Here is a 26549-nt window from a genome sequence, read left to right on the forward strand (position 1 = left end):
AATTTTGGCAGGTGACCGGAAAAGCAGGGACTTCTCCTGCCTGAACAGCAGCTTAGCATCAGGGGGTGGCAGGGGCTCAGAGAACAAGAAAAAATCACATCCTGTTGCAGGCATCTCCAAACAGATGGAAGCCTGAACCATTGCAACTTCGGGAAGTCAGTAATTTGGGGAGGGTGGCATCTCAGTTAGATTCTGACTTGCCGTAGGCTTCTCCACGCAACAAAAAGTGTTTGTTCTCCTGATCCCTCTTATTTTATACTGTGCTAAAAGTGGCTGACAGGATGGGGAAATGTATCCACATCTTGATAGTGAAAGGCATTTTTCTTTTACTGAATTCTTGAAAATGATGTGTAGGGATAGACGATAATTCTGCAAGTACATAAAATGACAGAGCATCATGTCTAGAGTGAGTATCTCGCCCAGAATTTTATGCTTCAGCTGCAATAAGAAGTAATTCATAATAAATTTGACATACAATACCATACTGTAAAGGTACTATGTAACTGAAAAGGCTAGGAAATGTCTGTGAAAATGGAAAGAAAACAGCAAAACTAACTCAATTGACGGAATTAAAGATTCTTTACTCCAGAAAAATTACCTGGAAGGAATGTGTAACAAAATTCTAAATACATAGATTTAGCCCTTCACTGATAAGTTATTTATGTTAATGTCATCCTTAAAAGGATAGGAAATGCAACTCCCTTGCAGAAGGTATTCTGTACAGTAAGAGTTTAGTTGCTGCACCAGTAATGTTGTGCAAGAGAGGAACGTACAGCTGGTACAGCATGCTGCTTTCTGTTCCAGTTTAGACGTACCGGAATTAGCAAAGACCCATTTGACTGTTTTATGTTTTTGGAGGTACAGCAGCCTTAGCACTGAGCACTCTAACACAGGTATTTTTTAATTTAACTAATATACTAACGAAGTGTGGACCTATTCATCAAATAAATTCCTATTCTGGAAAATTAAAACTGCTAAAGAAATTTGTCATTTTTAGGATAAGAAATGTAAGCTGAAGTAGCATAAAAGTGATAAATACACAAATGAAATTTGTTGATGTTAAAAATATTAGCTTAAATGGAGTGGACACAACAGGCAACTTGACCCTTTTAGGAAAGCTTAAGAATCAATGCTAACTGGAGATATTTCCACGATTTTTAAAAAAGGAGACATTTATTATTTATCATCTGTGCTTTGATGATTTCCTACATATCTCACCAGAATTATTTTCTATGCATTTCTTAGATGTTGAATTCAGGCTTCAGGTAAATGCTGCTCTTGAAAACCCACATGGTCACCTGCATGCATGATTTGATTTCACCACGGCACCACAATTCTCAGCTTTTGATTTCATTTCACCATGGCACCGCAATTTTCAGCCTTCGCTGAATTCTCCGTCATACTAAGCATTGCAGGACTTCTCTTTACATCTTCAGGGGCTTTCTGGAAGATGTTCACATTCTCCATGTTAACGCTTGAATTCTACAAAATGCAATTACACATTCTCCCACATACTCTTGTAGGCATACTCTTTATAAGCATATCAAAACTCTGCAGGATAGATCTCTGTCTTAAAGAATGAGTGAAACCCAAAGTTTACCTGCAGATTGTAAAAATTAGTTAAAAAAACGTAACAGATGGTATTTCAATCTCTGCCTAGATTTAAGCATAAAATCAAGAGTAAAAAAACACGTGCAATAGTAATAAAATATGCCTACCATATTGTGCTATGCAGGACATAGCACTCCCCTCTCAAACTGGTTTGCAGCTGCTGCACAACGTGGTGAGCCAGACTGCTCCCGGCAGGGGGACCAAAGGGAGAAAGGGGTGAGGGATGGGACAGCTATAGCTGCTGCTACAAGAAACAGTCTCCCTCCTTCAGTAGCAGCCATTGCCCTCCACCCCTTCAGCAGGGATAACAGCAACTCATTTTGTGTAACTGCAGGAGAAAGCAAGAGCTGTTTAAGCTGTGGTACCTTCATGAATAACCATTCCCCATTTCCTTCAAGAAAAGGTATTCAAGGGAGAAGGATAAATTCAACCCACAGCAACAGCTTTTAGCCATTCATACTACTGAAATTCCTATGTGCTTCAAGCATTCTCTATGTAAGCTATACCACCTCAGGGGTTATACAATAATGAATGTATTTAAAGACATGGTCTTTTTTCCCAGACTTTTTTCTTGATAAACATTATTTTTTCTTGTACTACATTATAACAACATCAACCAATTTCTATTCAATTTCCAAGCCCTAGAGCTGTACATTTTCTTCTTTTATTACCTACTGAATACTGATGCTTTTTATTTTGCTGTTACGTTGCTCTATTACATAAAACTTTTTTTCTTTAAATATCATCATCTATTAAAGATGTTCAGTTAACACATGAGTTTGAATTAGTGGTCTAAACAAAAGGTATATGCCTATATGCTGCACATTGATTAGAACATCTAAATGTATATTATAGATGTCATCGATATCAAAGTTGCCCATCTTTGAAAATCCAGTCCACCATTTGACACTGTCAATTACTTATTTTTCTGGGAGCTGATGAGATGTAGAAGAATAAGAAGCACTACTGACCTTGAAATACCTAACTAGATCTACAGAAATATTTGTAATTCAGATATGCTACGTTCTTTTAGAGATTTCCCTTAAGTATGAATTGCAAAACGTGTTAAGCATCATCTCATAAATCTTGATAGAAATAACCATGTAATTATTACACACACATACACAGAGGAGCACAGAGAGGCAATAGCAAGGGGAAGCCTGAATAACACCCAGCTACTCCCAGACCCATCACAGGAGCCATCATCAGCCAACCTGAACAAGCCCAGAGGGGAATGGAGGCACAAAGACAGGCAGAAAATCAAATCAAGGACCCAGAGGAAGGGGTACCCTGTTCAGACCCCTTTCCGGGCTGTCCCATGGGAGCCTCAGCCCTAGTGACCAGGTGTGACATCCATCCCCATGGGTCATCAGGAACAGCTCTCCAGATTACCTTTTGGACTAAGGGAGGTCTCTGCCCAGATACAAGGCAATGCAAGACTTATTATGGGATGTTTAGGGCAGGAACCAAAAGTAGTGAAAGGGTGGTCGTTTAGGGAAGAACAGAAAAATAGAGGGAAAATAAAGGGATAAGGGGATAAAAGGAGTCAGTTGCATCTAAACAGGTGACTTCTTGGTATGCTGACCTGACCATGCCCTGCACCTGACCACTGCAAGCTGTTCTGTCTCCTCATTAAACTCCGTTTCTGATTCTTCTGCTTGGTGAGGAACTCTCTAGTCTGTGTGAATGTGCATGTATGGGGGTCTCTGTGCTGCAACTTGGGTATGGTAATGGTCCACAGGGGCCCCTGTGTCAGCAACTGGAGCAAATGCAGGTGTGCGAGTGAGTGTATGAGTACTAGCAACAATAAAGCTGGTAGGCAGGTGACATGACCTGGGAAATTGCTGGAGAGATGTCCATGTGTGTGTGCATGACTGTGAACAAGGGGCTGTATCAGCAGCTGGAGTGTGGCTTGCATGCCCGGATCGCAGCAACTGGGGAGACTGGGCTCCACGGGCAGCTGCTGCGAAGACTGGGTGCCTGACCCCAGCTCCTGGAGGTATTCACACAATACCTGTGCACTGATACATGTGATGTACCACATCCACTGTCAGACCTTTATCCTGGTCAACCTGAGAGCATAGCAGGATGAGGCCACTGGTTCTGTTTGAGTGAGTACTGTGTGTGTCAGTCTGCGTGGCCAGCTGTACACATATGCACAGATTTGCTGTGTACATGTGTTCAAATGCAGTGCACTTCTGCCAAGTGCGGTTCATATCAGCTTAAACAGTTTCCCTTGACAAGACACATGAGTTTTCCAGGCAGAAAACACACACAGAGCAGATCTTATATTTTAAACTTAATAAAAAACCTCACTGGTTACTCCAGAAAAGACAGGGAAGATTATAACTGCCATCTGTGGAAGAAGATATACAACACAAGCCCAAAGGCTCATATTGCTGGTGGGACTCTGAGAAAGTCTCAAAGAATCAGCATGACAAAGGCAACCATAGCAGAGGGGTTTCTTTCATCTAGGATGCCTGCTGGAAGTGCTCTAAGGGATGAAACACTTAACGATCCAACCACTAGGACCCCAACAGCAGGCTTCTAAGTAGCCAAAAAGAGGAAGCCCTCACACATCCTTCCAAAATTACCCACCTAACGTTAAAAAGTGTCCGTAAAATTTAATCCATCAACATTTTCAAAGAATCCAGAAGGAGGTATCTGGGCCACCCACCCCTCTAAGCAGGATCAAAGACGTTCTAGTAACCTGAAAGTTGGAGATTCAAATGAGCAGGAAGACTTGCCTGATTGCTAAATTGAAAAACAATGGCTGTGGCCTATTAAGGAAAAAACAAACCAATCAGCCAATAGTGGGTTGAAAAAGGGAAGGTGGCTTTAGTAAAAGAAAAAAAAAAATAAATTACCAGTTTCTTAGTCACTACAGATCTCAAAACAAATTATACCAAAAGTACATGAATCAGAAGTCAAGCTGAAACCATAATCTCAATGTACACTCATACCAGTTGGTGTATATACAACAGCAGATCACATAAGAATAGGTAGCAGCTTCATCTTTAGTTGTCCATAGCACCTAGGATAAAATTCATATCGTAATAGGAGCCCTCACCCTAGCTGATGGTGAATGGGCAAGACCTTGTGGATGTAGCCTTGGAATTTCCCAGTTCAAACATTCTTGAAAATAACAAAGTTTTCATTAAGCATTTGTTTTAGTCTGCCAGGACAGAACATTATCTTAGCATTTATCCAGGCTACCGGAAAGGAACTGATCACATAAACAAAGTGCAAACACTACTTACATAAAAGTTGTTATAAATTGTTTCTTTTTGCCATATGCATTCTCAGAAAGTTAAAAAAAAACCCACCCCAAAATATACATGTATGTATGCATGCTTGCTGCCCAGTTACAATTTTCTGCCTCTAAAAGGGACGACTTTTACAGTACTGTGAGGAGCCTCCAAAAAATCCCAAAAGGTAAGGAACATTAGTCTAAAGAAAAAAAAGGAATGACACTTTGTAGTCAGTTCACCAGTCTGGAAAACATTTAACCATAGCTATTGGAAAAAGATTGTAGGAGCAGTAAGATTGCTTGCTGAGAGAGTAAAACAACAATAGTTTTTTTAAAGACTAAAATAATCACACTCCTCATATACAAAGCAGAGAAAAAAAAAAAAAAGAAAAGGAAGTTTATAGGATGTTTAATGATTTTGGTTAGCACTTTTTTTACCAAATTAAGGACGAAATGACCTCTAACGACGGTACCAACCCATTATGAGATCAGAATGGTTGAGCAGTTGATAACAGAGCAGGAAAAACTCAACTATTTGATTAGAATCTGTTCTGGTTTGGGAAGAAACAGGTTACGTGTTTATAGCAAGGGATGGCAGTGAAATACTTTCCATTCCAGCAATAACTGAAAGGGATGTTAAATCACAGTCTTCTGAGCCAAATGCCTTAACGCCATAGTCATGTTCTCTTGCACCAGTCCTAACCACCGGGCTCCCAGGAGCAGACAGAACAACATCCTCTGCTTGGCAGTAGGATTCTTACGTGGAAAGAGGGAGCAGAGTTCTGGCTCCAGACCATGTGCCTTGTAAGAGTTAGGACTAACATTTCAACAGTAAAAAAAAAAAAAAAGAACCCCATACATACACAGTTACTTTTTCATAAACAGAAACTGGAACACAGGACTCTTTTTCCTCCTCCCTGTCACAGATCCCATAGCCGTACATTAAACTCCCCACAAAACAGCAAGGGGAGCCTAACTGGGTATTTTACTACAGAGTCTGTGTCTCTGTGCTAAGCACTGCAGCACACTAACCTCTTTGTAGACTTAGCCCTTATTAGCATTTGGCACTGCTGCAACTGCTCCTGGCATGTTCCGCTAAGGGTAATGTCCACGTTGCAAGAAAGATGTTGATGAAGCACAAGTAAGGACTTCAAGAAGAACTATGAAAGTGATGAAAGGCTTAGCTAGTGCAAAAGCAGGCAACTAATTTATTTTACTGTCAAAAAGGTTAAGAGGCAATTCACAATAGTCTAGAAGTACTAATGGGAGAAACAGAAATTGGATGCTACTGGGCCTGTTAGTCTACCAGCCAAAAAAAACCAAGATCCATAAGCCGAATGACAAAGCTAGACTAACTCCTACTAGGAAAGAGGAACAAAATTTTAACACTGACAGTTAACAGCCATGGAAAAAATAGGAAGGCTTGTGGTAGATCATCTCCATCACTTCCAATTTTTAAACCAAGCTGGATTCCCACCCCCCAAAAAACATGCAAGGTCAAACAGTAACAAGTTCATACAACCAGGAGACAGTGTGTTGAAGGATCCTTTATCCTAGCAGGAGGCTTTTATCTCAGTATTTCTGACTGTAACCAACACTGGATAATCAAGAGCATGCTAAGCCTTTCAGCTTTACTACAGCCAATTTTGGCTGTAAAACTTTACAGAAAACCACAAAGGAATGACAAACCCAGTAAGATAGGCTGTGCCAAATCTCAAAATAAGCAAAAGCTTCTGAACATTGATTTTTCTCTACTGATAGACTGAAGGTATGATTAACTTCCAGAATGCTACAAAAAAACAACCAGAGTTACTGGAAAATGCTGAAAAAATGGAAGGGGCCCAGCAGAGAGCTACCAAAAGCATTATAAGGCAGGAGAACTTGACATAAGAAGAAAAGACTGAAAGAATGGGGTTTGTTCAGCCAAAAGAACAGAAAGTTCAGAGATCTAATCAAAGTCTTCCAATACATAGGAAGTAGTTATAAAGGAGATGCAGGTACTCTCCACAGAAGGATACTTGTTATATACACAGGATATATATGCTATATTATCTGATGTTTGCCTACAGGTGGATTTGTTACACCACTGTCTCTGCTTCTTAAGTGCATAGTACTGGATCTCTATCTGTCCTCTAGAAAAAAATCCATGACCCAAGAAAATCACTATTCATTGCTAACACTGTAATGTATTTTTTACAGGGTTTTTTGAGACAAATCAGTAGCCCTGAAATCAAAATAATATATTTTTGTGCAAGTTAAGTGTAGGTCTGCAAGCCAAGTTTACTTTAGTTAGCTCTGAACACGTTTCTATAAGCTTTTGAATTTCTGTCTACCCATAGGTCCTCATCCCTGGGCCAATGCAGCTTCAGCCCAGGCCTCACTAATTTAAGTAATGTAGTTTTTTTAATTTTCTTAAAAAAAAAATCAAACAAAACAACCAACCACCAAAAAGCAAACAAACAAACAAAACCCACAAAAAAAAAAACAAAAAAAAAACAACCCCAAACAACACCCTCATTCAACAGCAGGTCCTTTTAAATAATTATACCCCAGCTCTTTTGTTGTTGTTCTTAATTACACACTCATCCTATACCAACTTGAAGTATACAACTGACAAATGTTATTTCTCTTTTTAGAGTAATTGGTATCTTGATCTAATCCTTTATTTGTGGTCTTGATTTTCAATAGCAGAGAACACAAAACAAACATTTTTTTGCTTACACTCCAAAGTATAAACAATAGTAATCTCAAAGTGTACAGACGGCAAATGAACTGCGATAGTGGCATTTAGTCCCTTACACACACTCGTAAGAATGCAGTGCACTCAGTACTTCCAAACTGTCAAACTATTCAGAACACTTAAAACATTCTACAAAGAAAGAACAGAAAATTAATAACATCCTGGAAATTAAATACTCTTAACAAAAATTGCTCAAAGACTTCCTCTTTTTCTGAATGGAACAGGAAGTGACAGAAGAGATGAAAGACGCTAATTGTACATCGCAGCTCATGATTTATTTCTTTTTATTCTGGAGACTGGATGTGTCTAGAAATGTAACACCTTCTGATACTGTTTTAAATATACCAAATATACCAAATCTTAATGATCTAGAAAGATTTTTAAAAAATTTTAAAAATAGGCAGGAAAAATAAATAAATGTGCAAACAGCAGCTTTAAACCACGTTTTCTGGAAGGAGCATACCTATGCCCAGAATAAAAGCCATAGGTTGACATAAACCCAAGAATAACATTCTCCCTGTTTTATTCTGCCACAATTATCAATAACTGTATTACTCAATTATTAAAACTGCATTGACTGAAATGATCACAGTCCTTGCTTAACATACAGCACATCTTAGCAACCTCTGCAAAAAACACGCAACTAATCCAAATCAGCAAGAGAAAAACAAACCCACTTATCTCACCAGTTAAAATTTCTACAGAGAATATTCTTAGAATATATGTTGTTTATGGGACTTCAATTTTAGTATTCCATATAACACATACACAGCAATATCTGGAAATAAAATGTATGTTCCTGAACAACTTACAAGGCACGACTTTTGTAAAATCACTGCAATTTTGAAGTCAGCCTTTGAGGCACAATGTTTTTCAGAATAAGGCTCAAGTAACTTAAAACGTAAGTAGAAATTATATTTGGTTCATTTTTCATGCTATTCACAATAAAAGCATTAAGTCTGTCTTTTTTGTTCTGCTGGTATGTTTAAAAAAATGGTACTTACTTTTAAACTTCAGTATCATTTGGATCAAAATTTAAAATAATTCTCTTTCACTAAAATGACATAACTATATTTTAAAAAGACACATGTATTTGCTTCACAAAATGAAATCTAAACTTTTCCTTAAAAATACAGATTTCTATCAATGATAGCTGGGATCATCAGAGTACTACAACAAAAAACTGTAGTATTTCACCATTTAAAAGATCTGCAAAACAGTAAAGGAAAAACAACTCCTAATATTTGGATTTTAAAAAATTATTAATCTGCAGTATGTCATGTGGTAAAGTGTCAGAGCTAAGACCCAACTGCAAACGCAGGTGGGTTCCCAAAATGTCATGCAGTCTGGAGCCAGCCAGTCCCCATCAGTCAGGCGGCCCAACCAGGAGGAGACTGTGAAATTCCTATAAATGGCTGAGCATTACAGGAGAAGGTCTACAGTAGATTTGGAAAAGGCAGTGTCTTCACAGCAGATCTTTAACCCAGCAGACCCCAGGGTATTCAAAGGAACAACACTTTTTTGAGTCAAAGATAACACCGATACCTGGAAAAAATCCTTGTTCTTGGAAGTTAGGCTGAGGTGAGGAGAGGAGCAATGCAGTTTACATACCAGAGTGGTAATGCATCTATCACAACACAGCTGCATCACATACTTGTTTTGAGCAATGTTACTTTTTACATTGACAAGCGCTATGTGACTGTAGATTCTACCACTTAAGTGTGTGATTCAGCAAGACATAACATTACTGACACCCTCATTATTAGAAAGTGATTATCTGTGAATTAAGTCTGTAGCAATTCAGAAATGAAGAGAGAAATATGTTTATACTCTCAAGCACCCACTGAGGCACTCCTGGCTCATTTGCCAGGCTATTCAGTGCACAATTAATCATTAATTCCACAAAGCACGTACCTGCCAAACCAAGTGTTCCTTTACAACAGCTGTACCTGATAGACAGACGCTCAGCACAATCGTATGAGATGCAGAGGTCAAGACGCTGGCAACTATAGCGTCCCTCATGTTGAAGGGCAGCATGGTATACACCACAAAAATAATGAACAAGAAAAATGATACCTGTGCAAGACAGCAAGACAAAAAAGAAGCATGTCAAATTCACTTTGGAATAACGTTGAAGAAATAGCATTTAATTTTGAACTGTCTTTAGCATAAAGTTACACATCAGGTTTTTTACAGGAAATTTACTATTAATGGCAAAAATTCAATATAGGAAAAATTCATTTTTAAAAGTGATGGAAATTTTACATTATATTTGATTTAAGAAGTATAGTTTCAAGATACTATGTCATGGTTCAAGAACGACACAAAACTCAAAACTCTTCCAATTCAACTTCAAATTCACCCTTTAAAATTTTAATTTCATTAACACTCTGTATACAGACAGCGTAAACAGCATTATCCTGGGTCTGGTGAGTTTTGATTGTGAACTGCATTACAAAACAACTGGTCAAACCCTTCCACATGGCCTAAATTTCAATGCAGAGAAATTCTGTTCATCCTGATGCATTAAGCAAAAAAACCCAAGTTCAGCTAAGCATTTTGGTTTAGTAAGATTATACTTCATGTCTATCTACATGACATTTGTTAAATTCCTTTAAAACACTACATTTTAAGCAAATACATTTATTTGGACATGAAAAAAACAACTTCAGACTATCACAGCCCATCAGAAGAATATGCTGTCAGCTTCTTTTAAGGGGTACTAGCGTCAACACTAACTTTATGGAACAAACTCTCCAAATGCACAACCCAACCTGTAACAGCATAAATTCCTTCGCTATATACACAAAAGGTTATATATTTGATGGTATGCATATGTTCCAACCTACAACACGATTCCTTTGCTATACACATGAAAGGTTATATATTTGACGGTATGCATATGTTCCAACTTACAACACATATTTGAGAAAATGTAACGATTTGGGGGACAGATTTTGCACACATAAGTAAGTAGGCAACTCTGAAAATGTGCCAGATTGCACATAATTATAACCCTACATAAGCCTTTCCATCAGTTTTAGTTAACTTGCAAGCTTATTAACCATCTAACAGTTATGTACACACAGTATTTAACTCAGAAAGCTCTAAAGCAGGTAGGAACAATAACAATTTGCTGCTCACTTTCCTTATTGTCAGTTTGTTTTCTTCATATCTGCATGTGATGATTACATACTCAAAACTGAACTCTAGTGTATGTGCATCTACAAGACAGTGGAGGCATTCTTCTCCATCACGGAGACAGAACTGGATGGAGAAAGAAGTCCACTTCTCCACTCATCTTTCTCCAATTCTTCTATTATTTTAACCCAACTCCTTCGAGACCACTCATACTGCCCAACCATCCTGTATGCTCAAGAGTCAGAGTCCAATGGCATGAAATGCAACGGAAATGCAAAGGACATGGGGGATGATAAGAAAATAAAGTAACAAAAAAGCTTCTCTAGTCTTCCAGTCTACCAGCTGATAGCACAAGGTAACAGAAGTCTGATATCTGTTTAGTTTCTGTCCTCCCTAGAAGTTTTAACTGAAATCAGATGTTAGTAAAACCAACAGCAAAGAAAAGGGTGTATAGGTTTAGTCTAAATAACATAAGGGTTATGTAAGAATGATGTTTTCAAATTGTCCTGGCTGGGTAAAAATCAAGTGTGAGACTGAGAGAACTGATAGTCTCAAAACTTGGGAAAGATGTAGAAAGTTCCAGCAGGCTAGGAAAGGGAAACACAGCATGTGTCTTTGAAAGGCTGAGGAAGAGGCTGACGAATTAAGAACTGAGCAGCTTAGCTTCAATTCCTGGAGAAATAATAAATCAATTCCTAATCATGAGCTCTGAAAGCTAACAAAAATGTAAGTAACAGCCAATGTTATTTTGCTGAGAACCAATCATGTTAAAGCAATCTTATCTTCTTCTGTCACAATAACAGCCATCAGGGTAGGGGGAAAACCTGAACAATAAGTTAGGCAGCATCAAGGATCTGAAAGATCCTCTAACATAAGCATAAGAAGAATGGATGTCAGATGCAAAATACCTTACCAGCATGTAAGACCAGCTGCCTAACATATGTTTACAGTTAAAAAATGTTCTGAAGGAGAGTCCTGGAAGAAGAATTTCAAATGTTTCCAATCCTAGTGACTTTTCATGAAAACAAGGTTTTGTTGTTTCTAAGTTTAGGTTTCTAATTTACTAGAGGGAATATGGCATTTACGTATTTGTGATGATTTTACAATTAGAAAATAAAAATTACTCTTGTCTGTCTTGTATTCAAAAAATAGAACTTGCATATTTTCAGTGTTTGAATATGGTTTGACTTTACTGCCAGACTAAATGATCCACCCCAATTGTGAGATATATGCTACATAATTACTAAAACTCATTAGTGGATATAAGATATAATATGATGCTGTTACTTTTCAACTTTGACATAAAACAGACTACTAAGCACGTAAAAAAAGATTTGTTATATTGCAGTGCTTCTAGTGGTATCAGCTGTATCAGCTCCAAATTTGTTATGCTGCTGTAAACAAGTATCCTTTCTTCAAATTACCCACTACTTTCCTTAGTCAAAAAAAAAAAAGGGTAATTTCAACCTTGCACAACTAAAGATAGAGTTTTTAGAAGTGTTAACCCCTCTTGACATTACATATTCAGACATCAAATTCTCCATTACTCAACATCAAGCAGGCTGAATTGGACTGGAACTACGTTAAAGAACACTTGATAACAAATTGACTTGTCAAATCTTATATTTGCATCTTGAAATATGGCTCTGAGACTACTGTTGTAAAGCAGGAGATGTATCAGTCATGCTAAGACAGAAACTTTCATCCAAAATGCACATCAAGAATGGCTCCAGTCAATAATTCTTGATTTTTGGCCACAGTCCTTTTCTCTTATTTCAGGTAATGGTCTAATGACACAAGGAGTTGAGAGCTCCATTTATCACAGAGGTTCCTTTCTCCCCAAGTACCCTGAAATAAGATGCTTCTACCCTTCATCTTGATAGCAGGCATACACAGCACACAAGGCTTACTTTCAGCATATTTCAGAATGTTGTATTTAAGTTTGATACTGTAGAAGCCAACACTCAAATGCTTCTGAGCAGGGTGGTTCTTCAGGTAGAAAGAGGAGACAGGCTTTCTGGACTGAGTCACATTCTGCAGAACGGACAGCAGTCCTTGACCCTTTCCATGATCATTTTGTAAGAATTAGCAAAATATTGCTGACTGATACAAGCATTAAAAAGCCATGGTGCCAAGCTCTGAAGGATGCCACTATCCCATTGCAAGAGTTGCCAATGCGTGTCACTGCATGTCTGCTCTTAGTCTGTGTATCTGTCAGTAAACACTATTAATCTACAGCACACTATTTTCGTCACTATCAAAAGCAGCCTGTTCCACCGAAGTGGGCCATAACCACAAAGCCTACCACTGTTTTGAAACTGTGTTGGAAGCAATCTTTGATGTGAGTCATCACTACAACTGCCTAGTTGAAACATGAGACACTTTTTGTCCTGATCTGAACTTAGACTGCTTTAGGAATGTGATTCTCAGAGACTTCTTCAATGAGCTCTTATCCCTACCTTAGAAATGGGCATTGATGGTATGCCTTATAGCACGTAGCATTCACATTTGATTAACACTGATGTAACATCTTACAGAGAAGTGTGTGGCTTTCTTGCTTTGATTGAGCAGTATTCAGTACTCTTGCCCATCATCCTTGACTGTCAGAGTTAGCAAACTCTGTGTGTCTGCTGCTCACTGTATCTCTTCTCCCACACTTCAGCAGTGCCACATTTTTATCTACTATGTAAGCAGTTCTTTTCTGCCATGATTTAAAGGATGATGAGCTGTCATAGTGTGTCTGTCTAGATGAGTGTGAAAGGCAGTGAAAGCTCTCATACAGATTGCTGTAGTGATGTCATTAGAGAGACTCGGACACCAAATGGTATAATCACAGCATGGCATGTGATACCACTGATGATCATAAACATTCACAAACGTTCTTGTCACAGAATACAACATATAGTTAAGTGACTTCATGCATCTTGCAAAATGTAGTTCCTTCTTTAAATCAGCCCATTCTGAGTATTTTTCATGCTGTCATTTTTGCCTCACCATCTCCCAGATGTACATTGGCCACTTCGGCCTCTGACCTATACCGGTGACTGTGACCAAGGAGAACTGGCATGAAGTTGGTAATACTTGGTGTTTCACAGATGCTGTTGTTGGAAAGATCACTGACTTGGACTGGGATGGTACAAACTGCAGTGGACCTAACCTGGTTTTGGAGCTCATGGAGCCAACCTGTTCTCAGAAACCTTGTCTCCCTGGTGCTGTCAGTTTCTACTCTGAGTGGCATTGCCTTAACTCTGGAGGGTATCTGGAACAGAAAGTTTAACATATCTTACAGATTAAAATTATCTTTCCTAGCATATAGGGTACCACAGGGGATTTTGCTTTTGACACTGAGAATAACTGTACAAAGAGATACTAATCATTCATTTTATACAAACTATGTTCCAACAATGACTCACAGTTTCCCAGCTAGACAACCTTTTAAGATTGTGCTAAATGGTTAATCATAACTGGCTTGTCATCATGTGTAAAATTCACTCAACTTAATGTTACTCTGACCAGAATTTCCCCCTTAGGAGTACGACATTTTGGCACTGAAGCAGGCATGCAAACCTAAATGTGCTGTTTCAGTATGAGTTAGGGGAAGGTACTACTTTGCACACAGCAGTAATGAGGCTACAGCTAATAAAATATCTGTAGTTCTTCGGGATGACTTCTTACACACGTGTAATGACAGCAAAATGCTTGGGAAAATAGTGCAACCAGAAAACCACTGTTTAACCAGAAAAGACCTTGTTCCCATAATTAAACTATTAGAATACAAATATTCACACAAAGCGGGCCAGCCCACTACAGGATCACTTTCAGAGATTTTTCAAGATCAGCCTCCTCCTTATTGTGTAAAGGGACTCAAAATTCATCAGGCAATTAAAGAATTTCCCCTTGGAAAGAAACTTGGATTATAGCTACTGATTTCAAATGTTGTTTGTATACATAACCACACAAAAGAAGACACTCTGGTTTTCTAAATAAATAACTAGGTTTCATAACACAAAACGCAGGACCTAAAAAAACTATTTTAACAAAATAGGTAAAATACTATACTCATGATTTAATAAAATGTATGTATTAAGGTGTCAGGAGGGTATTTATCAAGCTATAAACTGTGTTAAAACTTTGTGTAGGCAGAGTAAAGGTTGCAAATATGTAAAGGTTTTTGCCATACTACTTCTGAATTCCAGACTCCAACTCCTCAAATTCAGACATCTAAGATCCAGGCAATGTTCAAAGAACCAAAACAAGCTACACACACACACACACACACAAAAAAAAAAAAAAAAAACAAAAGAAGGAAAATATTCTGTTCTGAGACATCTGGAAGAAGCTTAAATTACGAAAGAAAGCATTGGTTAAGGCAAAGGTGGAACTGTTATTCACCAAACACTGTAACATTAAAATAAAAGGGCACTGAATTAAACTAGTAGAAGATTGACTTGAAACTCATGAAAAGGAAATACATCTTTACCTGGCAGATAGTGACCTTCTTGAACTTGCTGCCACTGGAGGTCACATTATACCAGCAGGTTCAAAAAGAGATTAAACAAATTCATGAACGCCTTGCCCATAAACCAAGAATAAAAAAACAGGGCAGGGATGTACTCTCTGATATCGCTAACACAAGTGTGGAGCCTGACAAGTTATGAAAGGAATAGACCACAAAAATTTGCTGCCTTTTAATAGCAGCTTCTCTTGCTGCTCTTGGAGACAGAATGGACTGTGGTCTGTCCCTGAAGACCTTGTTTTCTTGTGCTGAGTCAAACCAAAAGGGAAAGAACAGTTATGACACACTATATTCCCTGACTTTAAAACAAAGTAAGTTTATTCAGAAGAAGAACTGGTTTAATTCATATATTCAGTGCTTCTCAAGAGTTGGGTATACCATAAACCTCAAGAATAAAAACAACAAGGAAGACTTCTCTTGTGATTTACGCCACAAAATTATGTCCACAATAAATTATTACTTCACCCATTTTTCCCAAACATAAACTTTTATTTTCCAAGAATTATCACAGAGGTAGTAAACAACCCTGTAAATCATGCCTTGTTCTTAATCACAGAGAACTCCCAAACTAATAATCCCTTTCTTTTGTAGAGAGGTCTGGATTTAAATGTCATCAGGAAACAAAATAATTGGAGCCTCTGTCAAAAAATTAACCACAACCATTAGCAAAATAGGGAAGAATAAAAGCAAGTTGACTGCAGGAAAATGGATATTTTAAAATAGCTGTGCAATAGGAGATCTTCAAATGTGCTGCTGAAGTCACAGATTAATATAATAATAAAATGAAAGACTCCAGAAAAGGAAGGAAAATTCACATGTGAGATAATCAAGATATAATCTAATAGTGTCCTGTCCACTGTGTGATTGCTTTCTATGTCATAGAATAGCAGCCTTACAGTATCTGAAGGGGGCCTACAAGGATGCTGGGGAGGGACTCTTCATTAGGGACTGTAGTGGTAGGACAAGGGGTAATGGCTTTAAACTTAAACAGGGGAAGTTTAGGTTAGATATAAGGAAGAAGTTCTTCACAGTGAGCGTGGTGAGGCACTGGAATAGGTTGCCCAAGGAAGTTGTGAATGCTCCAACCCTGGAGGCGTTTAAGGCCAGGTTGGACAGAGCCTTGGGCAACATAGTTTAGTGTGTGGTGTCCCTGCTCATGGCAGGGGGGGTGGAACTAGATGATCTTAAGGTCCTTTCCAACCCTAACTATTCTATGATTCTAATCTTTCCTTTCACCGAACGGGATCAGTAAGAAGGATATGGGATCTAGGAGTGACCCAAGGATCCATAATAACTTTTGGTCCTTCCTGCTACAGAAAGAGGGGACTGAGCTACCATCACCTCTAGCAGTTTTAAGATTATCCCTGAACACATTTGGAAAAGAAAAAACTTGGTTCACTCTGTAATGCCCATTTGCACTATCATTCTCTTCCTCTGTATCTCATTGGCCTGCAAGCAGAAAGGCAACTTCATGAGGCACTATATAGCCCATCAACGGCCTGTGTTTGCAGTTATTTGAGTTTTTAACTAGATCAGGAGACAATAAGCTATGCCTGTTTTCTTCCGTCATGAGAAGTGAAAACATCAGAGAGAGAGAATGTGTTGTTCATCCTTGTTATCATTCCCTCATATGTTTTTCCCATCAATATTAAAATCAGAAACGTACAACAGCAGAAATTCCTGATCATCACAGCTAGCATTTTCTCTGGAAGGGACAGTTGATACCCTAGTCTTCCCATGCCACTGTAAAAGTAAAACCAGACATATTTTACTCTGGCTAAGACTATGCTGCATCCTCTTCAGAACAATACAATACAATACTGAAGTAAGCTGCAATTAAATTAATGCATTTGAAAAGTGGAATATCAAAAGACATCCAAACGATTATACAGTATATGTAAACAGACTGAAGTCCAAAGTAATGAAAAAACATCTCACTTAGACTATTAAGGAGAAAATTTTACAACACTCAAGCACTTGTGCCTCAGATTTAAAGGGAGTTTAATACATATCGAAAACATTTTCCAAGCTGCCTTAAAAATGAAGAAACATATACAACCGAGAAAGAAGCATAAATTGCCTAAAAAACTAACTAGCTAGAAAGGATGTGAAAGCCCATGTAAAAATATGCATGCTTGCACATACACAGAAAATATGAGCAATGACAGCAATTAGTTTAAATCAGAAATCCAATAAGGGCAGAAGATGAATACACTACATTTCAGGAGATCCAAGGAGGTTTTTCTGCATGTTAGGCATGAAGGAAGTCTAACAGTGAATCTGATCAACTATTATAAGAAAATGTAAAACAGTTAATTATAATAAAAAAAAAAGCAGAACCATAAAATAAAAATGGCCATTCTCTATTAAGGGGAAAGCTAAATGATGTATTTACATTATGCTAAAGAATAATTGCGGTTCGAAAATATCAGCTCATGAGTATAGAAAGCCACAGAATAGATACCAATGCTGAGACATTTTTAAACAGTAGGTCCAATCAACTACGCCCAAGCATCCTATAAAAGTTCTGGATTATGTATATTGATTTTCAGTATCTTCCAAACACTGGGACAGTTCCAGAGAAATGGAGGCAAATTGGACTGGTAAAAGGTAAAAATAGAAGGTGAAAAACAGTAAATAAATGGTCAACTTCTACACTGAAGGGACTGTGTTGGAGCACTCAGAGAATTTTTCAATGTCTTTCTAAATGTTTTGTAAACAGGAACGGAATAGTAATGTGGCAATGTTTGATGGGGTTTTAATATTATTCAGAGTATTCAAAAGCAACGACACCTGGAAAAAGTTGCGTAAGTGTTTCACACTACTGTGACTGGGCCATAAAATAGCAGACAAAATCCAACATGACAAATGCAAAACAGCAGGCATGGGGAAAACAACTTTTAACTTGCAAAAGCAGGCTTCCCCCCAAGTTATTACAATCTCAGAAAAAAATACAGGAGTCACTGTGACCAGTTCTTTGAAAAAAAAACCCCAAAAATGAATTATAGCAGTGGTTGAAAAGGCAAATATAAGGGCAGCAATTATTAGGAAAAGAATAGAGAATCAAGCATCTTGATGACATTGTATGAAACCATAGTTTCACGTGCATAGTTCTTGAATAGCTCATGCAATTCTTTTCTTCCCATCTTAAAAAAAATCCAAATAACAAACCCCATGTTGATGACATCCCCCCTAAGCCTTCTCTTCCCCAGGCTGAACTGCCGCACCTCTCTCAGCCTTTTTTCTCAAATGAAAGATATTTCAGTCCCTCAGTCATCTTTGTGGCTCTTCACTGACCTTGCTGCAGTAAAGCCGTATCTCCCTGTACTCGGGTGCTCAGGACTGGACCCAGCACTGCAGATTTGGCATCACCAGTGCTGAGGGGAAGGATCACCTCCCTCAGTGTGCTGGCTTGGCTCTTCCTAACATAGCCCAGGGCATGACTGCATGACCAGGTCCAGCAAAGTACCACCCAAAACCGTGATGAAGTCTAGACCCTGACAGACTTATGCCTCTGGCACACTGACATATTGACACAGGCATTAAGAACAGATCAAGAAGCCCTGGAAATCTGTGTTCATGGTTATTGTAGAACCCACCAAGAATAGTGCTTGAAAGTGAACAAGGGAAAAGCAAGGGTCATGGTGAGAAGCAAAAATTTAGCACAGCTCAGCAGAGTGTGCTTTTTTGTGTGCTGAGGTGCACAAGATGTTTCAGAGAGTAAGAACGACCTAGGGCAGGGTATCCAGTAAGCCAGCAATTTCCCAGGGAAGGAGGGCATACCTCTTCCTGACCTCATCTACTATACAGGAGAAGTATGCTAACACTGATAAGAGCAGTCACTCCCCCAAGAGAGCAGGAGGCCTCCCTTCCTTGAGACACACTAAGGTCAGCAAAGGACAACATACCACAGGTGAGCTGACATATGCTGTGCAAGGTAACAGAATGAGGGGAAAATAACCAGAAGGGTGTTAAAAAGAGTCATGGTTGGGGTATATCCAATAGAAAAAATTAAAATAGCGAAGAGCTTGAAGAAAGGAAACTCAGATTTCCTCTGCACACATCAATAGTGCACAGATCAAGTGCCATGAAACAGCTCAAGACAGAATCTGCTGCAAAGGTAAATTGAAACAACTGTACAGTATGACCCCACATACAGAAACCTGAATGGATTTTTTTTTTTTTTTGCAAATTATGTTTTTTCATAAACATATATTTTTGGGAAAATCAGACAAGAAACACAAGAAATTGCCAAGGATCCTCTCAATGACTGCCATTAAACACTCTGTGTATGGAGTGGTAACAGCATAATGTTCATAAAGAGGAAGGAAATGGATTTCTTCTTTACGAGAGCTGCCAAAATAGGACATAACACCTCCTTGGAAAATTTTATTAATCATAGAAAACATACACCTAGAAGAGTATGATGTCAGAAGAGTGCACAAAACTATGCTGAGGTAATATAAACTTTGAGGGAAAAAACCCAAGGCAAAAGTCATAGCATTTAATTGCCATGAGGCTAAGTCAGGTTTTGCAGCACTTACTATTTGCCTGTGACACCTGCCTTTCCCAAAGGTTTTCAAATCATCTGCTAATGCAGTCACAAAAACTTTAATAACAGGGTGAAATTACCACTTGGGTTGTTGCACAGTGCCTTTGGGACCTCAGCCTTTTGTATTGCTTAAAGCTTGCTATTTGCAGCCCTGGCTATTATGCCCAAGGCCTGCACATGCCAACCCAAATGGTGCTGCAGTGGTGGGTTCTCATGGGAAAGGAATGCCACTAGCATGGGTATTACCTCTTTTTTCCCCTTTTCCCTCTCCTCAGTTGTGGCTTTTGGTTTTCATTAGAGGACCCAATAATAAGCATGCAGAGAGCTTAACAGCCGAGCAGCATGCAGCACCTGCCCCCAACATAAGCGTGCTCCAGTCAGCACCTACAGCATCACACGCAGGAACAGTCATCCGTGAGTTGGAGCAGGTCCTGAAGAAAACCATACAGTCACTATGGGAGAAGTATTACAGGGAGAACCACCCACTGCACTAGACAGGACACAAAGGGAAGGGAGCTTTCCTGCAGTTCCCCTGATACTTCTCACCCCAGCTGGCCACTGGAATGAGAAGTTTGTCCTTTCCCTTTTCAATCTCTCTCCTAGTTTGTGGTTCTTCACCACCAGAGTCAATGCGTGCCATCAGCTAGAAACCCTGCCAATAAGTATTTGTGCATGTGAACTTGTCCCAACATCCCTTAGGCAGCATTCTTTCCCCTCAACTTTTGCAAACCACAAAGTTAGTTCCAACTTCGGAAAGTGGTCAGGTTTCGGTAGCCACTAAGACTACAACCTTTATGTGAACCCTGGGGAGCTAGTAACCTGGATGCTGCTTCCTTATGGACAAAGTAGTGCTGGAATGGACACATGTACCAAACCTAGTAATGATGATGACTATCATCATCTCTTTTCCAGTTTTTACGTGTAAAAATTGCATGTATTTTACTTGTAACACACCCTCAAGCAATAGAGGAAGAGGGAGAAGGTATTCAAACATTTATTTCCCACTGCCTTATTTCTCAAACAGCCTTTTTTAGGAGTACTAATCCCTACCAGATTCATGGGTATAGATCAAAGCTCTTCATTCTCTTACAGAGATTTAATTTCGATTGCAATTCAAGTAAAAGATGTGGGTAAAATAATTTAATGGTAATTCATAGAAATTCAACCTGTTTTGATAACATAAACAGGCTTTTACTTGAGAAGGTCTGGCCTTTTTTACACAAAGACTGAAAGAAGAAAGAAGATTAAACTGGAGAGAAGTTACACAGAGATTATATTAAGTCTTGAATTTAACCTGACAGTCAAGCAGATGCATCATTAGCACAGTCATCCCAAACTTCTCTCATTGCCTGCCTGTGTATTGGTCAAGGTCAAATGGTTTTCTCAGCCCTGATTTTTCACAATGAGCTTCTTTTCCTCCTAAATCCAAGCCTTCTTGTCATAATGGAGCTGGGGCTTGTTCTCCAGAAATTTTTGTGGATTTCTTTTGGAATTTTGAGTATAGCGATGAAGAAATAAATCAAAAATTATAATACAGATAATGTCTTTGTTACTGAGAAATTCCCAGATGAATTTCATGCAAACACACACACACTTTGTTAAGGAAATGAAAAATATAATCCTGGTTTTTTCAGTACATAAGTAAATAATTATAAACTGATATTACTTTAATGTAACATCTGTATTTAAAACAATATTATGTAACATTTAGAGTAATTTTGCAATAGAAAGCAGCAGTGAAGCATATCCTTAGGCTGGGTGATTTTAATAATCTTAAAAATCCTGATTTTAAATACAGAGTCCTTCACTTTCTAAATATTGTAAATATTTTTATAAAATGTTTGTTGATTTAATGACTAATGTGCGCCCAGATACTCATCGACTAGTGATTTGATTTCATGTGCAACTCTTAACTGTAGTTATCTTCTAATTACAAAAAGACTCATTATGTAGCTGTGGGATTAGTTAAATGTGGTAGACTAAATTAATCCCAGCAGGAGGAACATAGAGAAAAAGTTATTCTAGTCTGTTTTAAAAAGCATGGGGTTTCATCTATCACTGCTTTGTGAATACTAAAATTAGTCAACATTAATTTACATGTAATTTTGCAGAAGGTTCCAGCCATTTCAGCTTGCTGAAGAGATTGTGTTACTTTGTTTCACACCTTTCTTTTCACACCTTTTATTTTCACTGGAACAATCTGTATGGAACTTTGGGTCCCCAAAGGAAATAATAGCATGCTCATATGCCCAGAAAACCCCACAACTTCCCAGGAGTCAGAACAGCAGCTTTTTACAGTGAAATGTGTTTACACATACACGTCACGGGAAAAATTATCTGAATTTTGCAGCTACGTGTTTGGCATGTTTCTCCACTTAACAGAATCAGAGTAATTTAGGATGGAAGGGACCTCTGGAGGTCATCCAGTCCAACCTCCTGAGCTGGTTTCAAAGATAGACAAAGTTCAAATTACTTCATATAATGGGCACGAATCTTGAATTAATTTATTGTTGTCTATCAAAACTGTATGTGCTTTTATACAATGATGAGTTAATTAAAATAAAAGCTTTAAACAGAGAAATATAACACAAGAACCTGAACTGTTCTTTAATTTTTTTTTAGTATGAGATAATGTCATTATCAATAATGATGTTCAAATTTGCAAGTGAACCACACAAGGAAATTCCCCCAAAATGAGAGGAATATTTTTCATCTCTTTCTTGACATACCCAATCCCAAATCACTGTTAAAGCCAGACCCCTAAATCTAGTTAAGTTCCTGCTTTTAGTAGATATGACTAGAAGAAAAGAAGTCCCAAAATCAGAAGAGTCACAAATTTTTAAAAAATAAATGGTCTAATTCTGCCTAAATCATGTCACAGTTTTATTCAATGGTACAGCACAACTTTGCCCATGAAAAAATACCGGGAAAATAAAGAATTTCCAGATACTGCTGGGATTGAAATGACAAAAGAGACACTCCAACGAAAGTGTGAAATACAAACGTGCTCCTCCCAGTTATTACAACAATACAATAGTGACCTTTTCTCTTTTTTTTTTTTTTTTTGCTTTATGATTGTTCACATGCACAGAAATAGATGGAAACACACATACATCCACATTAGCAGATACGGCTAAATGCTACCTCCTAATAAATGTTTGTGGATCATAATACAGAAATCAATGGGAACTATGCATGGCTTGTAGAAGAAGAGTACAGTCATAATATTCTCAATATGTTTCTGAGAACAGTGGCCAACTAAAAATGAGTGTTCTGTGTCAGATCCAAAGTGACTGCTGGCCTGATTTAGTGCTAGCACAATGAATGAAGCATTTCAGAAGCAGCTGGACTTTACACCACCTCCATCACAGCTGAAGTGAAAAAAATCTATTCTTGCAGTCAATTCAAAGGCCTGAGCATTTAAATAAGACAGAGACATAAACTAAAGTTTAAACTAACTTTAAACTTTAGATCCTGCATCCTCCATTTCTTTCCCAGGCAGCCTATCCAGAGGATTAACACACTACTATCATCACCAACAAGTCTATGCCACTGTATATTCTTAACACTAAGCTGCCTCATTCCATCTCCCTGAATGGATTCAGCTGTCTGAACAGTGGTACAGAAGAATCTTACAATGTTCAGCATGAATAAAGCTTCATTCAGGTTGGGGCAAAATGTCTTCTGTTTTTCTTTGTTTTTTCCCAGATGGACAAAAACAGGGAACTACTTGGAGCAATGGGATATATTTTTGCTTCTACCCATTAGCATGCCAACTGTGTTCTGCTCTTGCAGCGGCAGGTTAGAAGTCAGCCATAGCACAGTGACTGATAATCACTGTGTCTAATCTAACCCAGAAAGCTGCAGGTATTAATTCCACTTAAATGACTGGAAAAAGCAAGACTGACAAGCCACAGGTGTAACACACAATGTAAGATTCAAAAACTCAAAAGACATACCTAGCATGAACATTGCCCTGATAAGTGAAAGAAAGTGTTTCACCTCACATTAGGCTGCGAATTTGTAGGTTAATGATTTAATGCAGCACTGGGTCTTTCAACAGTCCAGTGGGAGGGGACTCAGTAACTATCTCTGTCATCAGGTAGGAATAGCTTTATCCAGGCAAGAAAGGAGAAAAGGATGACGATGTGAATCTGAACAGAACCACCATAGGCCAGATTGGGTGTAAAGGAAACATACATGTGCAGATCAAATTTCTGTTCTATGAATAAAAATGCAGAGTTTGCGTAGGAACAGGTTTCCTGTGCATAAGAACATGATGCCCAGCCACTTGATTAGATGGATGCTGCAAACAACCAGATAGCATGAGAGAAGCTTTGGAGTTATCTAAGGACAGCTAAACCTAAGTGTTCACTTGTTGTATCTCATCTCAAAAACATTTGCAACTATGTAGCTTTCTATTTTCCTGTTTTGTTAACAAATTGCTTATTTTACAATTATTTTAACATGCATTGTGTTACAGGTGATTCGTAGGTAACTGACAAATACTATCCCTGCCGAAGTGGTAATCCTTAAAAATGAGATACTGAATCATACTCTCACAGTGCTCAGTACAGCTCCAGAGAATGTAAAAATAAGTGTCAAGCTAGATAAAATGCATGGAAGCTGGGTCAGCTGGAGTTTGTATGGAAGAGATGTCTTCTGATGATAAGCACATACCAACAACTTTTAGAAACACATGAGCAACAGTTTTACCTCCAAGAGTCTTTAAGCAAGCTCGAAGCATGTATGAAGATAATTCAGTTTATTTAATCTATTCCCTTGCACCACGAATCATAATTCACATCTGGTTTTTATTCATTCATGCTAAGGACGTCAATGAAAGCAATATAAATGCACTAAAGTGCCAAGCAACTGACACAGAAGAACTAATTCTAATACACTGGATGTTCAAATCCATTGATAGTTACATATCTCCAAATCTTACAGATGCTACTATTAGAAGGTGTAAGATAACATTAGGAACATGATTTAGCAATTGATAAGCTCTGAGGAGTTACAGACAGGTTAGATAAATATCATTATCCTCAGTGCCTGAAATAAGCCAGTGTACGCTAGTACACCCAAACAGCATCTGAAAAAGTTATGTCAGTACTTACCAAGGGGAAAAGGAGAGAAAATTAGGTATCACAAGACTTCAGTGTTCACATACTCATACTTCTAAAGATTCAAAAAAGTACTTCTGAAGTCTCATTACAACATCTAATTATACACATCTTACAAACACTATAATTACTTCAACAATATGACAAGAAAAATCTGAAACAGAACTCCACAGTTCTGAGATGCAATTTTCCACACCGAAGTACTAATGGACAAATCTCAGCGTTATTCTGCATTCAGTCCACCTCTTCAAGCAGCTTTTTCCTAAAGGAATAGTTTAGTGAAAGCATTAGCTACAAATGGAAAGAAGTATGATTTAAAAATGACAGATATTAAAACTATAAAAAAGCGGGGTTATCAGTGGCACCTTTCATAATCACTGCTTCTCTAAAAAACAGCTCACATGAGACAGTTAACTACATTTTCAAGGCAGGCAGTATTTGTCATCACTGTACTGAAGATGAATAAAAAGATAATTTCTGTATTCCTTAGTCTATTTCCAGATTAGCATTATTCAAATTATAAATTTCTTTTTACCATAGATATTACCAATACATATTTTAGCACGTATAAAAGCCATGCAAATGCTTCTTTCCCAGGGCATTTTCATTTCCATCTTCATATGAGAGAATACATTCTCTACTCTAATACACGAATTCTCAGAGTAGGAAAACTGTCCCAGCCCCTGGCACCAAAGCCCAACAGTGCAATATCTAGTGATTTCACTACAGATGTGTGCATGGATTTTCCCTCAGATTGCATCCTGGAGATTCATGGCCTAAAGGATTAAATTTGCTGATTCCTTGTATCAATGTTACTGGAATATGTCAGCTTTCCCTTGTTATGTAAAGTTATATAAACAATGTACTTCTTTCTCAGTAATTTCCTTCCTCTTTTTAAGTGTTATCAACTAGTGTTCAAGACCAGGCCAGACAGGGCTTTCAGCAACCTGGCAGGGGGGTTGGAATTAGATGATCTTAAGGTCCTTTTCAACCTTAACTTTCTATGATTCTATGATTCTTATCACAGCACACATCCCATGGAAAGGGGGGGGAAAAGGCACTGTTCTTCTGTTGCTGCCACACCGACAGATTTTTCACACTATATAGTTGGGAAAAAAGACACAATTTAATGCAGGTGGGATTGAATACAACTGGGAAATGTTGCAAATGCAAGAGTTCAAAGTCCCCTTCCATCCTCACACATGAAAAGCCAAATCTCTCATGCCCTTTGAAACTTTATATTCAAGCTGGTTTATAAACTTGACTTATCTCAAATCGATACTCACACATTTTAGGTACTATACTTGGCCCTGTTCATGAGATAGTAACACTTCTTACTTCATTATTTACTTTTACACAAACAGCAGAACAGAAAATCTTGTTTGGGAGGGAAAAAGTACAAGCTTAATTTTGTTCTGCCTCACCTGGTTATACTAAGTTGTTAGCAGGAAAGATATTTTTGTTATACAACAGTATGGGACTAGAATCAAGTTTGATATGTTAGGAACAGATCTGGATTCGGGCAGTCAAACTAAAGCTTCCAAACTTGCTCATTCTTATATTTTATTGTGCATTTTAGTATGCTCATTTAACTCATTTCAGTAGCTGGGAAA

General features: G+C 38.1%; 1 protein-coding gene across 1 annotated transcript in view; it reads right to left on the reverse strand.

The window, feature by feature from the left end:
* The window catches only part of ADCY2 (adenylate cyclase 2 (brain)), a 163516-nt gene that overhangs the window by 135202 nt on the left and 1765 nt on the right, over positions 1-26549 (reverse strand). The window contains exons 2-3 of the mRNA XM_010013721.1: positions 22540-22607; positions 9516-9677 (exon numbers count right to left, since the gene is read on the reverse strand). Coding sequence (XP_010012023.1) covers positions 9516-9677; positions 22540-22607 — 230 coding nt within the window. The remainder of the gene's footprint in view (positions 1-9515; positions 9678-22539; positions 22608-26549) is intronic.

The sequence above is a fragment of the Nestor notabilis genome, unplaced genomic scaffold (assembly GCF_000696875.1).
Source record: "Nestor notabilis isolate BGI_N333 unplaced genomic scaffold, ASM69687v1 scaffold5794, whole genome shotgun sequence".
In the NCBI taxonomy this organism is placed as follows: Eukaryota; Metazoa; Chordata; class Aves; order Psittaciformes; family Psittacidae; genus Nestor; species Nestor notabilis.